The sequence below is a fragment of the Schistocerca gregaria genome, chromosome X, assembly GCF_023897955.1.
Source record: "Schistocerca gregaria isolate iqSchGreg1 chromosome X, iqSchGreg1.2, whole genome shotgun sequence".
Classification (NCBI taxonomy): domain Eukaryota; kingdom Metazoa; phylum Arthropoda; class Insecta; order Orthoptera; family Acrididae; genus Schistocerca; species Schistocerca gregaria.
Genome location: NC_064931.1, coordinates 216,895,595 through 216,912,246, shown reverse-complemented (window position 1 = coordinate 216,912,246; position 16,652 = coordinate 216,895,595). Strand labels below are relative to the sequence as shown.

Below are 16,652 nucleotides of genomic sequence, written 5' to 3'. Positions count from 1 at the left end.
TATATGCACCAACAAAAGAATCAGATGAGGATATGGTAGATGGTTCCTACGAAGAGCTACGGGAGGTTTGTGAGAGAATACCTAGATATGACTTCAAAGTAGTCCTTGATGACTAAAATGCCAAAATGGGCAAAGAGTGACTTTCAGAAGCGCGATCGTAAGGAAAGTCTGCACGAGAAACCTAATAATAACGGTATGAGGATTGCCCAGTTGGCCTCTGCGAACAACTGAAAGACAGTTAGAATCTATTTCCCAAGGAAAAACATCTACAAAGGGACCTGGAAAACACCAGGAACAAAATAGATCATATATTGGTGTCGAAGAAGTGGGCATCTGTTATGGAAAATTTGCACACTTTTCGAGGAGCTAGTTAAAAATTTTTTTTTGTTGTGTGTGAAATATTATGGGACTTAACTGCTAAGGTCATCAGTCCTTAAGCGTACACAATACTTAACCTAAATTATCCTAAGGACACACACACACACCCATGCCCGAGGGAGGACTCGAACCTCCGCCGGGACCAGCCGCACAGTCCATGACTGCAGGGAGCTAGTTCCGATTGTAACCATTATCTAGTAGGAGCCAATATGAGACAGAAACGTTCTATGGCTGCCAAAGGAAACAGTACTAAAGTGAAGAAATGGAATATAGATCAGCTAGAAGATAGGTCTACTGAGTTAAAAACAAAATATGGTGAATAACATATAGACAAAGGACGTAACGCTATGAAAAATGTCGTTTTGACAACAGTGCATGAAATACTGGGGGGGGGGGGGGGGAGGGAACAAGGAGACTTAGAAATAAAGACTGGTGTTATGAATGTAGACAGGCAGTGCAACAAGAAAAGGAAGCAACATTGATGACTTACAGCGAAATGCAAGATGAAGTCAGGTATTATATGATGAAAAGATAATAGATGCAGCAATGGTATGTAGGAGGGAAAAAAGCGAAACTATAATGAGAAAGATAGGGGAGATGGAAGAGCACTGCCGAAGGATTGAAAGCAGAAAATTTTATAAGTAAATTAAAGAAGGTACTCATGAATATAGACCGAAAACAACAGCATGCAACGACAAAGAGAGAAAATTGCTGACACATAAACAAGAATTCAGGAGGGCAATCCTACCAGGAGTAAGCAGCCACTCTATTACACGGCAGATCCAGAAACAGGAGAACTCACATTAGAGGAAGTACAGTAAATAATGCACTGTCGAAAAAAATTTAAAAGCACCAGGAACTGAAGGAATAACTAAAGATTGTTGAAAAATAGAGGAACTGGTCACATAAGCGAATCCACATACTTATCAGATAGATATGGAATCAAGAAAGAATCCAGGAGCAATGGACCTTGGGTGTAATCCAACCGATACACAAAAAGGATACAAGACTTGTTGATCGAATTACCGAACAATTACCGAATAAACCATTGAAAAGAAACACATTTTAATTTCAGCCCAGGAGGGTAAAATTTGTTATTACATACCATGGTTACGTTCCAACTTGTAAAAATTACTCTGTGTGACTACCATCTGTAACCACAACAGCCTGGAACCGCACTAGAGATTGCTCCACAGTTGCCAGAAGCAACAGTGGGCCATGAAATCTTCAGCTGTCGTGACACATTTCGTACACTAGTTGAAGACCACACACTGTATCCAGCATCATCAGCTATGGCAACTGTAGCTAGTTTAACAATGTGCTTTGCAAGTGGCTGTCGGTTTCACCAGAGAGCGATTCCCAAACCGCCAGTTAATCCGAACTTTCGCTGAAAGAGGACATCTCCGCATTCGTTTAATGCGTCGATACTCGCGACCAACAGCAACACTATTGCTGTTGTTAGGATACCCCCATCTCCCATGAACCATTGACCTTGCATACGTGTGGTGGCTTGCGTGCCTCAGCCATTCGGATAGCTGTACTGTAGGTGCAACCACACCGGATGGGTATCTGTTGAGAGTCCAGACAAACGTGTGCTTCCTGAAGAGAGGCAACAGCCTTTTTATCAGCTGCAGGGGTAACAGTTTGGATGACTGACTGATCTGTCGTCGCAACATAAACCGAAACAGCGTTGTTATGCTGGTACAGCGAATGGCGTGAAGCAAGGGAAACTACAGTTTTAATTTTTCCCGACGGCATGCAGATCTACTCCATGGTTAAATTATGATGGCTTCCTCTTGGGTAAAATATTTCGTCATTAAATTATTCCCGCATTCGAATCTCCGAGCGGGACTACTCTGGAGGAAGTCGTCATCATGAGAAACGGGAAAACAAGGATAATGGAATGTAGTCGATTTAAATCAGGTGATGCCAAGGGAATTAGATTACGACAATTAAAGTAGCAGATGAGTTTTGCTATTTGGACAGCAAAATAGCTGATGAAGGCCTAATTAGACAGGATATCTAATGTAGACTGCCAATGGTAAGAAAAGCGTTTCTGAAGAAAAGAAATTTGTTAACATTGAATGTAGATTTAATGGTTAGGAAGTCTTTCTGAAAGTGTTTGTGTGGTGTATAGCCATGTATGGAAGTGACACGTGGACGACAAACAATCTAGGGGAAAGGATAACAGAAGCTTTCGAAATGTGGTGCTACACAAGAATGTTGAAGATTAGATGGGTAGATCACGTAACTAATGAAGAGGTAGTGAGTATAACTGTGGAGACAACAAATTTGTGGCACAGCTTAATAAAAAGAAGGGATCGGTTGATACGATACATTATGAGAAATCAAGAGATCACCAATTTAAGAATGGTTCAAATGGCTCCGACCACTATGGGAGTTAACATCAGAGGTCATCGGTCCCCTAGAACTTAGAACTACTTAAACCTAACTAACCTAAGGACATCACACACATCCATGCCCGAGGCAGGATTCGAACCTGCGACCGTAGCGGTCGCGTGGTTCCAGACTGAAGCGCCTAGAACCGCTCGGCCACACTGGCCGGCCACCAATTTAATACTGGAGGGAAATGTAAGGGGTAAAAATCGTAGAGGGAGACCAAGAGATGAGTTCATACAGTAAGCAGATACAGAAGGACGTAGGCTGCAGTAGTTAATCGGAGATGAAGATGCTCGCACTGGATAGAGTAGCATGGAGAGCTGCATCAAACCTGTCTTCGGACTAAATATCACAACATTAGGATAAAACAACTTTACGAAAAAGCCCTGCTCATTTTTTCCAGACCCAAGTTGACGGTCGGCAACTTTAATGCACACTGATGCTTACGTTTCAACGCTTGGTCGCTGTACCAGTCCCATCGTCTACTGCCATTAACCCTACTAAAGTGCGCGTCATTTACGACGAAGGCCGAGTTTAGGTTCGTTCTGCGCATCTGACATCACAAAACACAGTCAGCCAACGAACAAAAAACGACGCTGCCAGAGCTCGACTGCAGTGCAGAGAACGACTAGTGTCTTCAGTTTTAGAAACGTTCAGTCATAAATAAAGTAATTGAGCAAAAGCAATGTCTTGATAGCAGACTTTCTATAAAGGAACGTTTGGACAAAGCGTTCTTTATACCAACTGATTCATATTCTATTAATTAATTAAACCAAACAAGCAATAGGCCTCCTAATTCAGGCGATAGCAAGGAAATTAATTCTCACCAACCGCTTTTTCGCAATAAAGAACAGCTGTAATTGTTTATTTCCTATTGTACCTCGAGGAAACGTGAGTAATTCATAGTCATACCAGCAGTGTTTGTCGGTATTTTGCGCCACTTTGTAAAAGTCTCCTCCACGATTTCTGTTAAACGACGAGCTGCGCGAGCGTAGTGGTTGAAGTGTTTGGCTGCTAAGCAAAAGGTCTGAACTTCAAATCTTGTTCGATGCTTAATATTTTCATTATTTAAAAACAATATCGAAGTGACTTACTTCATGAATTTTATTCGTTTGAATGTAATTTTTTGAAATTTCTAGTGGCAGCCATACGGAAAGTATACGCTGTGGACTTTTACCACTGCAAACTCTTCAAAATTTCGTGCAATGGGTTACTACATTTAATGCTGCACAATAACTGCGGTGAACATCGAAACAAAATTAAGTCATTTATGGGGGGATGGTATCAGTCAAGAAGATGTGTAAAAATCAAATTTTGGGCCAAATAGTTTTTATGAAATCGAATGATAACTGTGTCAAAGCAGTCGGAACACCAGGTTTCTGCACAGGCGAGCAGTGTTGCGCACAGCGGCCGTGGTGGCTTTACTTCATAAACTGCGCGCTCCCCCCTAAACGTAAGTTTGAGAACTATACTTTACTATGGCGCTGCTTCTCTTGGCACGTGGAACTGGCAACGCAGCAATCTCCCGCGTCTGGGCGGGCATGCGCTAGCCGCCAAGATATAAGAATTGTACTATGAGTACGCAAATCTTGCAGCGAACAGTTTGAACGTCATTCCTTTAAAGTTGTGTACCCACACGGTAAATAGTTTTCCGACTGTACTTGCTCAAGTAGCGAAAGTTTAATTATAACCCCTTAGTAGTACAGTCTCTTAAGTATCGCCCCCATAGTGGTCGTGAAGACTATTAGACTGTCTACAGTGCGCAAAGAGGCGTTTAAGTAATTTTCTTATCGCATTCCGTAGGTCAAGTAAAGAGAGACGTGTTGTAATAGGTGGTACAATGGGAATTAGCGTCTGCCATGCACTTGAGAGCGGCAGAGGGTGTACGCACCAGGGTGAGATTGCTGCTGCTGAGGCGGCGGCTGCGGCGGCGGGTCCGGCTTGGGGCGCGGCTTGGCGTCGGGCTCGTGGTGGGAGCGCGAGGTGCCGGGCAGCCGGAAGGAGCCGCCGCGGGCCGTCTTCTGCTGCGCCTGTGCTTGCGCCTGCGCCTGCGCCAGCCGCTCTCGCATCTTGAGCTGCTTCTGGCGCGCCTCCCACACCTCCTCGCTGCTGAACAGCTCGTCGCTCAGTCGGATCATCAGCTCCACCGCGCGCGAATTCTGCGCCTGACACCCCACAACAGAAAGGCCGCTGAATACACCATCTCAGGCGTCGTTCAGCATTGATTTGACCGATGTGAGGCTTGTGAGGACCAATGTACCCCTTATTTTTATCTCTTTAGTCACACCTGCAAAATTCTAACACGAATTCTTTACAGACGAATGGAAAAACTGATAGAAGCCGACCTCGGGGAAGATCAGTTTGGATTCCGTAGAAATGTTGGAACACGTGAGGCAATACTGACCCTACGACTTATCTTACAAGAAAGATTAAGGCACGGCAAACCTACGTTTCTAGCATTTGTAGACTTTGAGAAAGCTTTTGACAAAGTTGACTGGAATACTCTCTTTCAAATTCTGAAGGTGGCAGGGGTAAAATACAGGGAGCGAAAGGCTATTTACAATTTGTACAGAAACCAGATGGCAGTTATAAGGGTCGAGGGACATGAAAGTGAAGCAGTGGTTTGGAAGGGAGTGAGACAGGGTTGTAGCCTATCCCTGATATTATTCAATCTGTATATTGAGCAAGCAGTAAAGGAAACAAAAGAATAGTTCGGAGTAGGTATTAAAATCCATGGAGAAGAAATAAAAACTTTGAGGTTCACCGATGACATTGTAATTCTGTCACAGACAGCAAAGGACTTGGAAGAGCAGTTGAACGGAATGGACAGTGTATTGAAAGGAGGGTATAAGATGGACATCAACAAAAGCAAAACGAGGATAATGGAATGTAGTCAAATTAAATCGGGTGATGCTGAGGGAATTGGAGTAGGAAATGAGACACTTAAAGTAGTGAAGGAGTTTTGCTATTTGGGGAGCAAAATAACTGATGATGGTCGAACTAGAGAGGATATAAAATGTAGACTGGCAATAGCAAGGAAAGCGTTTCTGAAGCAGAAAAATTTGTTAACATCGAGTATAGATTTAAATATCAGGAAGTCGTTTCTGAAAGTATTTGTATGGAGTGTAGCCATGTATGGAAGTGAAACGTGGACGATAAAATAGTTTAGACAAGAAGAGAATAGAAGCTTTCGAAATTTGGTGCTACAGAAGAATGCTGGAGATTAGATGGGTAGATCACATACCTAATGAGGAGGTGTTGAATAGAATTGGGGACAAGAGGCACTTGTGGCACAACTTGACTAGAAGAAGGGGTCGGTTGGTAGGACATGTTCTGAGACATCAGAGGATCACCTATTTAGTATTGGAGGGCAGCGTGGAGGGTAAAAATCGAAGAGGGAGACCAAGAGATGAATACACTAAGCAGATTCAGAACGATGTAGGCTGTAGTAGGTACTGGGAGATGAAGATGCTTGCACAGGATAGAGTAGCATGGAGAGCTGCATCAAACCAGTCTCAGGACTGAAGACCACAACAACAACAGTCTCATTATACACTGAAACGCCAAAGAAACTGATATAGGTATGCTTATTCAAATACATAGATGTGTAAACAGGGAGAATACGCCGGTGCGTCTGGCAACACCTATGTAGGACAACAAGTGTCTGGCGCAGTTGTTAGATTAGTTACTGATGCTACAATGGCATGATATCAAGATTTAAGCGGGTTTGAACGTGGTGCTATAGTCGGGGCACGAGCGGATGGGACACAGATTCTCCGCGGTAGCGATAAAGCGGGGACTTTACCGTACGACCATTTCACGAGTGTTCCGTGAATATCAGAAATCTGGCAAAACATCAAATCTCCGACATCCCTGCGGCCGGAAAAAAGTCTTGAAAGAACGGGACCAACGACGACTGAAGAGAATCCCTCAACGTCACAGAAGTAGCAGCCTTTCTGCAAATTGCTGTAGATTTCAATGCTGGGCTATCAGCAAGTGTAAGCGTGCGAAACTTTCAATGAAACGTCACTGACACGGGCTTCCGGAGCCGAAGGTCCACTCGTGTACTCTTAATGACTGCTCGACACGAAGCTTAACGACTCACCTGGGCCCATCAACATCGACATTGGACTGCTGATGACTGGAAACATGTTGCCTGGTCGGACGAGTCTCTTTTCAAATTGTATCAAGCGGATGGATGTGTACCGGTATGGGGACAGCCTCATTAATCCATGGACGCTGCATGTCAGCAGGGGAGTGTTCAAGCTGCTCTGTAATGCTGTGGGCAGTGTGCAGTTGGAGTGGTAGGGGACCCGTCATACGTCTAGATACGACTCTGACAGGTGACACGTAGGTAAGTATCCTGTCTGATCACCTGCAGCCATTCATGTCCATTGTGCTCTCCGACGGACTTGGGCGGTTCCAGGAGGACAATGCGAAACCCCACATGTCCAGAATTGCTACTGAATGTCTCCAGGAACACTCTTCTTAGTTTAAACTCTTCAAATGTTCAAATGTGTGTCAAATCTTATGCCGGCCGGTGTGGCCAAGCGATTCTAGGCGCTACAGTCTGGAACCGCGCGACCGCTACGGTCGCAGGTTCGAATCCTGCTTCGGGAATGGATGTGTGTGATGCCCTTAGGTTAGGTAGGTTTAAGTAGTTCTAAGTTCTAGGGGACTGATGACCTCAGAAATTAAGTCCCATAGTGCTCAGAGCCATTTGAACCATTAAATCTTCTGAGACTTAACTGCTAAGGTCACACTCTTAACCTGAATTATCCTAAGGACAAACACACACACACACCCATGCCCAAGGGAGGACTCGAACCTTCGCCGGGACCAGCCGCACAGTCCATGACTGCAGCGCCCTAGACCGCTCGGCTACTCCTGCGCGGCTTAAACACTTCCGCTGGCCACCAGACTCCACGGACATGAATATTATTGAGGATATCTGGGATGCATTACAATGTACTGTTCAGGAGATATCTCCACCCCCTCGTACTCTTACGGATTTATGGACAACCCTGCTGGATTCATGGTGTCAGTTCCCTCCAGATATTAGTCGAGTCCATGACACGTCGTGTTGTGGTGCTTCTTCGTGCTCACGGGGGCTATACACGATATTAAGCAGGCGTACCAGTTTCTTTGGCTCTTCAGTGTAAAATGTAAACTTTCAATGTTGGAAATGTCACAGCTAATAAAATTTTCTGGGCTATTATGCCTTGTTCGAATGGATTCCACATTTAAACCCAACGTTTCGTCCGCATCTGCGGAGGAGATTTCAAAGGAGGATCGTAGCTTTTTTGAATGTCCGATTGACATCCTGGGTCACTACTGACTGCACCAAAATTTCGTTTACGAGTGCTTCCGCACACTGCATATAACTGACTATGCGTTGCTGATCGCATAGGAAAAATCTCGGTAACACGGAACATCGCGGTAATGTACAAACCCACCTGGAAGCTAAAAGATCACCTAAAATTTGCCAAGGATGCTCGCCAACCGCTGCGAAAAGCAGGGATTTATAGGATTCCGTGTAGTTATGGGGAGGTGTACGTGGGTGCTACAAAAAGAAAGGTCAAGAAACGACTATTACAGCACAAGGGCACTAGCAGAAGAGGAGAGTTTCACAGATCAGCTGTTGTGGAATGCTTTGCAGCCAGGAGACCGCCACCTATACGTAGGTTGAAACGTAAATAGTGGCAACACTGCTGTGGATACACCATGCAATGGAATATGCAATTTTGCTGATAGCACACGTTGTTGACATACCTACCTTACCTCCGGGCAAATGGACTCGCGCGTCCTATGTAACCGGCGTGCGCACAATCGAGGGAAAAACAGTCACTTGTGAGCGAGCTGTCTAACGTAACGGTGTCACTATGTTTTCGAAACAGGAACAACGGTGTTGGATCAAGATTGAATGTGCCAGGGGTCGTACAGCACAACAGTGTCATCATGGTCTTCAAGAGGAGTGCGGCGAATCGGCATTGCCGTACAGAACAGTGGCAAGTTGGGTAAAAGCCTTCAACGAAGGTCGGCGAACTGTGGCAAACATGCATCGGGCAGGTCGTCCTATCGTCTCTTAAGACGAAGTGCATGCTGTTGGCGCGTTAGTGGACAGTGATCGACGCCATACGATTCTCGAGCTCGCCCAGGATACCGGATTAGCGCATAAGACTGTGCTTCGCATCCTGAAGGAACGCCTGGGCCTGCGAAAAATTGCATCCCGATGGGTTCCGCGTGACTTGACGCAAATGCAGAAATGGATGCGAAGTACTGTACTATCCACCAAACTCCCCGGACTTAAGTCAAATGGCTCTGAGCACTATGGGAGTGTTGGCTGTGGTTATCAGTCTCCTAGAACTTAAACCTAACTAACCTAAGGACATCACACACGTCCATGCCCGAGGCAGGATTCGAACCTGCGACCGTAGCAGTTGCACAGTTCCGGACTGTGCGCCTATAACCGCGAGACCACCGCGGCCAGCGGACTTAAGTCCTTGTGACTTTGATTTGATTCCGAAGACGTAGGAACCACTTCGTGACATTCGCTTCAGAACTGTTCCACAGATTCGACAGGCAGTAGTCAGCTCCATTCGCACCACCAAGAGAACAGGCTGTGCTAACAGTATACTACGCCTTCCCCATCGCTGGCAACGAGTTCTACACAACGCTAGTGACTACTTTGAAGGACAGTAACAGGTGAAAACATGTAACACTTTTGTATCGGTTGTGAATAAATAGTTGCTACTTTTTAAGTTCAAACTCCGTGGTTTTCATAGGACTCAAGTGCTGGCACCCAGAAGCGGATACCATGAAAGGCTATACTGAGAGGCCTTAGAGATTGTAAAACACCCCAGGAATTTCAATAGGAAGGAGGAAGGGTGAAATAGAATGATATGCGGATTCCGGTGCTGAAGAAGATGTGTACCAGTCTTCTTCCATGTGGTGATAGCAACAGCCGACGGCGACAGTCGACAGCGGCCAATTGCGCTCGGGTATTCAAAACATGTAACGTCACTCCACTGCGTGGAAGCACAAGTAAACGGAATTTTGCTGCAGTCAGTAGCGACCAAGGGTGTGAATCAGGCACTCAAAGAAGTTACGACCCCCTTGAAAATGTTTGATTTAAATGTTAAATCTATTCGACCACGTCATATTAGCCCGGAACATTTTCTTAACTGTCCCTAGGCACAGTCACTGTGCTAGCTGGGTCGCTTTTAGTACTTTGCAATTCACGAGTGATTTCTTGCGCGGATTTCGTGCGATTTTTACAACCAATCTTCGCAAAATTTGATATTCCCGGTGCGTCAGCATGTGAGGTGTGCTTCGTCTAAGTTCAGGTGTGGTTATTCTTTTGCTTTTCCAACTGACAATCGAACCACCAACAATCCATATGGGGACTTTAGAAGGATTGAAACTGTCCCTGACGGATTTGTCACCCAGGTGAGAGGCAGTGATTGGTCCATGTTCGAAGTTCAGGAGCTCTTCCGTCCGATCCGTTTTGCCGTTACCGCTTGTCTGCTAACAACAAAATAACCATCGCCTCCTTTTATGTTGGCGGATCAGCCTCTCGTGACATCTAGTGGGCAGTTCCGCATTGAGTAAAGCAGTCCGGATACTTCTCATCAGACAACGTATCTCAGAGGGAGAGTCAACAAAATACCTGGAAATAGTCTCCGACGTGCCTCAGGGGACCCTTACTGTTCTTATTGCAAAAAAAAAAAAAAAGTTCAAGTGTGTGTGAAATCTTATGGGACTTAACTGCTGAGGTCATCAGTCCTTAAGTTTACACAATACTTAACCTATATTTTCCTAAGGACCAACCAACACACACACCCATGCCCGAGGGAGGACTCGAACCTCCGCCGGGACCAGCCGCACAGTCCATGACTGCAGCGCCTACACCGCTCGGCCAATCAGACTCGGCGTTCTTGTTGTCCATTAATGACTTTGCAAATAATGTTAATAGTAACCTTTGATTTATGGGAGGTGGTGCAGTTGTCTGTAATCAAGTACTGTCTGAAAAAAGCTGCACAAATATTTAGCCAGTTCTTGATAACATTTCAAACTGGAGCAAAAATTGGCCACTTGCTTGAAATTTAAAAAATATGAAATTTTTGTGCTTTAAAAAATGAGAAAATCTAGTATCCTTTGACTATAATATCAATCGTTCACAGTGAGAGTCGGTCAAGTCGTAGGTATAGCAGATGACAACCTTGGTTCATTCTTAGAATACAAAACATTGTAATCAGTTGGCAAAGGAGATTTCATAGAAAACACTCATACGAACTATAGTAGAATACTGCTCAAATGTATGGGAGTCGTCGCAAATGTAACTTATAGTGCATATTGAATGTAAAGAAAGAAGGGCAGCATGAATGGTCTCAGGTTAATCAGAATCATGAAAGAGTGTGACGGAGATGTTGAAAGAACTGAGCTGACAGACGATTAAATATATAGGTTGTCTCAAAAAATCTTGCCACAGACTTCTAGGGGATAGAGACTGTGTCTTGAGGGACAAATCGAGGATATGAACAGAAGTCCGGAAACATCATCCAACAACGCTACAGAGTGTCGAAGTTATTGGCATCGGCACCTTCCACTAGACCATCTCTTCCACAGAAAACATGAGTTTGTACGTTGACTGACCGTAGGCGGAACGTGTTGCAAAGTGGCTTGTTATTCCTTGATCGCGATTGATTGCCACGGTCGCCAGTGGAGAAGACAGAGCAAGCTGCTGCCCTAGACATGCCTTGTCTCGGATGAATGCGATGCTCTGTTGCCTCGCCGGATGACGGTTTCGGGCAATGGTTTCTATCCGCTGTATAATTTTCTCCTGGAACCCTCTAAAATCTACCTTTTTTCGGTATACTGGGGAAAAATAAACTGCAGATGGAAACCCGTGTCCGTAACCGTCATCCAACAAGGCATCACATTCATAAGACACAAGGCCTGTCTACGTAGCAGCTAGCTCCACATTCTCCCCTGGTGACTGTGTCAATCGGTCGCAGTCACTGACTAACAGACGACATTGCGAGACGCACCGCCAACGATCTGTCAATGTATGAAGTCACGTTTACTGCCGAAAGGGTGTTCCGGTGTCAAGCGCCGGAGCTTTAACTTCGACGCTCTGTAGCGTCGTCATATGACGTCTTCGAATAATTGTTCCTATTCTCGATTTGTTCCTCAAGAAATTCTCTGAACCCCTCTAAATTTGTCGCAACATTTCTGGGACACTTTGAAGACGCAAAATATTCTGTGGAAACCTAAATAGAAAGATTCTAGAGGCAACTTTAAATGACGAATCTAGGAATATACTACAAACCGGTACATATTGCTCCCACAGAGAACGCAAAGTCAAAATGACACTTGTTACAACGCGCAAAGAGGGCTTTAAGCAATTATTCTTCCAGCAATCTATACATGAATGAAACGGGATAAACCTTAATAACTGATAGAGTTGAAAGTAGCATCCGCGATGCGCTTCACAGTGGTTTGGAGAATATAGCCGTAGATGTAGACAGCAGGAAACGAAGTGTATTACAATGTGGCGAGCACTACCACGAAAGTCAAATTCATTTCCAAAGACATACTCTGAAAAATATGAAAAGAGATATAAATCAGCGTTTCACTGAGATGGTTATTGCAATATCGATAATGAAACCCGTTTTCTCTTATGTATAACAGGCAACTGAGCTCAGTTTATGGATTTTGGGCCAAATTGATCGTTCGATTTAAACTCTGCTGTGGATTATACCACGCACATGTTAAATACCTAGAGTTTAAACCACTATGCGATCAATATTATGAAGGAATTATTTTAGAAGACAGTTTACAACTGTTTAATCAAGTTCAGAATGAGCAGAAATATTTCATAAATAGTTAACTCGTAATTATTGTTTCGAATGTCGGCGGTACGCATTTTGCCTCGGTACATCGTACGTGGTAATAACAACGGCGTTTTCAGAGGTTAAAAGTACAATTTCAGTCCATGCTGCTCCGGCTATAGTGTGTTTTGAAGCAAAGATGTTACACCACTTATCACACCATACAAATTGGTCATAGCATCGCAAAGATTGTGTTGGAATTAAAGTGATAAATTTGCAATCTGTGGGTATCCGGTTATATCACTTACAAAAACTTTAATTGGTTGTAAACAATGAATTATTAGTTTATGAGAACAACAACAAATATGGCGTTCGGACTATTCATAGTACTGTATACATAGAGGGCTTTTCCGTGCGAGCGTGCAAAAATTCGAGAGGATATAGAGGATGCGCCACTGAACAACTCGAGGTTCAAATGGTTCAAATGGCTCTGAGCACTATGCGACTTAACTTCTGGGATCATCAGTCGCCTAGAACTTAGAACTAATTAAACCTAACTAACCTAAGGACATCACACACATCCATGCCCGAGGCAGGATTCGAACCTGTGACCGTAGCGGTCGCTCGGCTCCAGACTGTAGCGCCTAGAACCGCACGGACAACTCGAGGAAGTGACCCTCGAGTCGGAGAAGCCAGCTTAAGGGGATATGAAAATAAACTTGTCTACCGCTTTGTCTAGCATTACTGTTTTCCAGCTGATGTACAACTAACACGCTTACAAGTATACACGTACTGTGTTGTTTATTCACGTATACATTCTTTATTTCCCGCAAGGAAACAAAGAGGACCATCTCATTATATTGTATCTTCTACCTAGCCGTCTGAGTGGCCACCCTTGGCTGTTCGTGAGAGGATGTGGTTACAATATTGTGCACCGCCTCACTTCAGTGCGGATATCCGCAACCATCTGAGTGCTGTATATAGTGGTAGTTGGATTTGAAGGGGAGGTGCTATTCAATGGCCTGCGAGGTCACCTGACCTGAATTCCCCTTATTATTTCCTATGAGTGAAGGTAAAGTCACTTGTGTATGAGACCCTAGTGGATAAGGGGATGGAATTAGTTGCCAGAATTGTAGCTCCCTCTGATGTCATTCTAAACACAACAGGGATATTTGTCAGGGTGCGTCAGAATCATGTTCGTCAATATCTTGCTTGCAATGAGGTTGACGGCCATCAGTTACAGCACATTTTCTAATATACAGTACAAATAGTTCGTAGTGACAGACGGTAAATCATCGAGTTCCATTTGGAAAAGATCTAGAGAGAATTTCTGTATGGTGCGAAAAGTGGCAAATAACACTAAACAAAGGAAAGTGCGAGATCATCAACATGGGTATTAAAAGAAATCCGATAAATTTTGGGTATACGATAAATCGCACAAATCTAAGGGCTGTCAGTTCGACTAAATACCTAGGAATTACAATTACGAGCAACTTAAATTGGAATGACCACATACATAATATTGTGGGGAAGGCGAAACAGAGACTGCGATTTGTTGGCAGAACACTTAGAAAATGCGACAAACCCACTAAAAAGACAGCCTACATTACACTTGTCTTTTCTCCGCTGGAATATTGCTGCGCGGTATCGGATCCTTACCAGGTAGGATTCACGGAGGACATCGAGAAAGTGCAAAGAAGGGCAGCTCGTTTCGTGTTATCGCGCAAAAGGGGTGAGAGTGTCAGTCATATGATACGCGAGTTGGGGTGGCAGTCATTGGAAACAAAGCGGTTTTCTTTGCGGCGAGATCTATTTACGAAATTTCAATCACCAACTTTCTCTTCCGAATGCGTAAATATTTTGTTGACACCCACCTACGTAGGGAGAAATGATCATCATAATAAAATAAGAGAAATCAGAGCTCGAAAGCAAAGTTTTAGGTGTCCCTTTTTCCCACGCGCCACTCGAGAGTGGAATGGTAGAAGTAGTATCAAAATAGTTCGATGTACCCTCTGCCAGGCACTTAAGTGTGAATTGCAGAGTAACCATGTGAATGCAGATGTAGAGTAGTAGGTTCTTTGTGTCAGTGATACTATTTGAAGTTAACTGTAACTACACTACTGGCCATTAAAATTGCTACACCACGAAGATGATGTGCTACAGACGCGAAATTTAACCGACAGGAAGAAGATGCTGTGATATTCAAATGATTAGCTTTTCAGAGCATTCACACAAGGTTGGCGCCAGTGGCGACACCTACAACGTGCTAACATGAGGAAAGTTTCCAACCGATTTCTCATACACAAACAGCAATTGACCGGCGTTGCTTGGTGAAACGTTGTTGTGATGCCTCGTGTAAGGAGGAGAAATGCGTACCATCACGTTTCCGGATTGCAGCCTACAGCGATAGCTGTTCATTGTATCGCGACATTTCTGCTCGCGTTGGTCGAGATCCAGTGACTGTTACCAGAATATGGAATCGGTGGGTTCAGGAGAGCAAAACGGAACGCCGGGCTCGATCCCAACGGCCTCGTATCACTAGCAGTCGAGATGACAGGCATCTTATCCGCATGGCTGTAACGGATCGTGCAGCCACGCCTCGATCCCTGAGATAACAGATGGGAACGTTTGCAAGACAACAACCATCTGCACGAACTGTTCGACGACGTTTGCAGCACCATGGACTATCAGCCTGGAGACCATGGCTATAGTTACCCTCGACGCTGCATCACAGACAGGAGTGCCTGCGATGGTGTAGTCAGCGACGAACCTGGGTTCACGAATGTCCAAACGCCATTTTTTCGGATGAATCCAGGTTCTGTTTACACCATCATGATGGTCGCACCCGTGTTTGGTGACATCGCGGTGAACGCACATTGGAAGCGTGTACTCGTCATCGCCATACTGGCGTATCACCCGGCGTGATGGTATGGGGTGCCATTGGTTTCACGTCTCGGTCACCTATTGTTCGCGTTGACGGCACTTTCAACAGTGGATGCTACATTTCAGATGTGTTACGACCGGTGGCTCTACCCTTCATTCGATCCCTACGAAACCCTACATTTCAGCAAGATAATGCACGACCGCAAGTTGCAGGCTCTGTACGGGCCTTTCTGGATATAAAAAATGTTCGAGTGCAGCACTGGCCAGCACATTCTCCAGATCTCTCACCAATTAAAAACGTCTGGTCAGTGGTGGCCGAGCAACTGACTCGTCACAATACGCCAGTCACTACTCTTGATGAACTGTGGTATCGTGTTGAAGCTGCATGGGCAGCTGTACCTGTACACGCCATCCTAGCTCTGTTTGAGTCAATGCCCAAGCGTATAAAGGTCGTTATTGCGGCCACAAGTGGTTGTTCTGGGACCTGATTTCTCAGGATGTATGCACCCAAATTGCGTGAAAATGTAATCACATGTGAGTTCTAGTATAATACATTTGTCCAATGAATACCCGTTTATCATCTGCACTTCTTCTTGGTGTAGCGATTTTAATGGCCAGTAGTGTAAATAATGAAAATAAAAAAGTACACAGTAACGTGATTTTAGTCCTTTAATCTCCTTAAGCTGGCTTCTCAGACCCCACGCTTCATACGTCAAATTGTTCAGTCTCCATTGTCCTGTCAAATTTTTGCACTCTCTTACGGAAACAACCTGTATGTGTATATGGCTTCGAATGGACGCTGGAGGAAGGCGATGACAAACTGACTCCACTCAATTCTGTGGTACAAATAAGGCCAGTTTGACCATAAACTTAATCTTCGGTTGATAATAGATTTTAGATTTTTAGCAGTATTGCAACCTTAGGTGTTAAATACAATTTTAACTAATGATTTCCATAGCTGCAGAAAATTGATTTTGTACAAAATACTTATGTATTGCTGTCTGACGAAAAGACCAAACTGGCTCAGAAGGTGCGGGATGTGTTTAAACCTCTTCCTATCTGGCCAATGAGCTTTTCTTATTTGGGAAGTTTGTAAACTTCGTCGCTTAAGACTTTTGTAGAGAAAATGAAAGTAGTTCCCATACGAAGAACGTTAAA

At 44.4% G+C, this 16,652-nt stretch overlaps 1 protein-coding gene across 1 annotated transcript in view; it reads right to left on the bottom strand.

Annotated features, from left to right (window-relative positions):
• LOC126298888 (rho GTPase-activating protein 45-like) overlaps positions 1 to 16,652 on the bottom strand; it is a 610,977-nt gene that overhangs the window by 57,324 nt on the left and 537,001 nt on the right. The window contains exon 15 of the mRNA XM_049990422.1: positions 4,670 to 4,943. Coding sequence (XP_049846379.1) covers positions 4,670 to 4,943 — 274 coding nt within the window. The remainder of the gene's footprint in view (positions 1 to 4,669; positions 4,944 to 16,652) is intronic.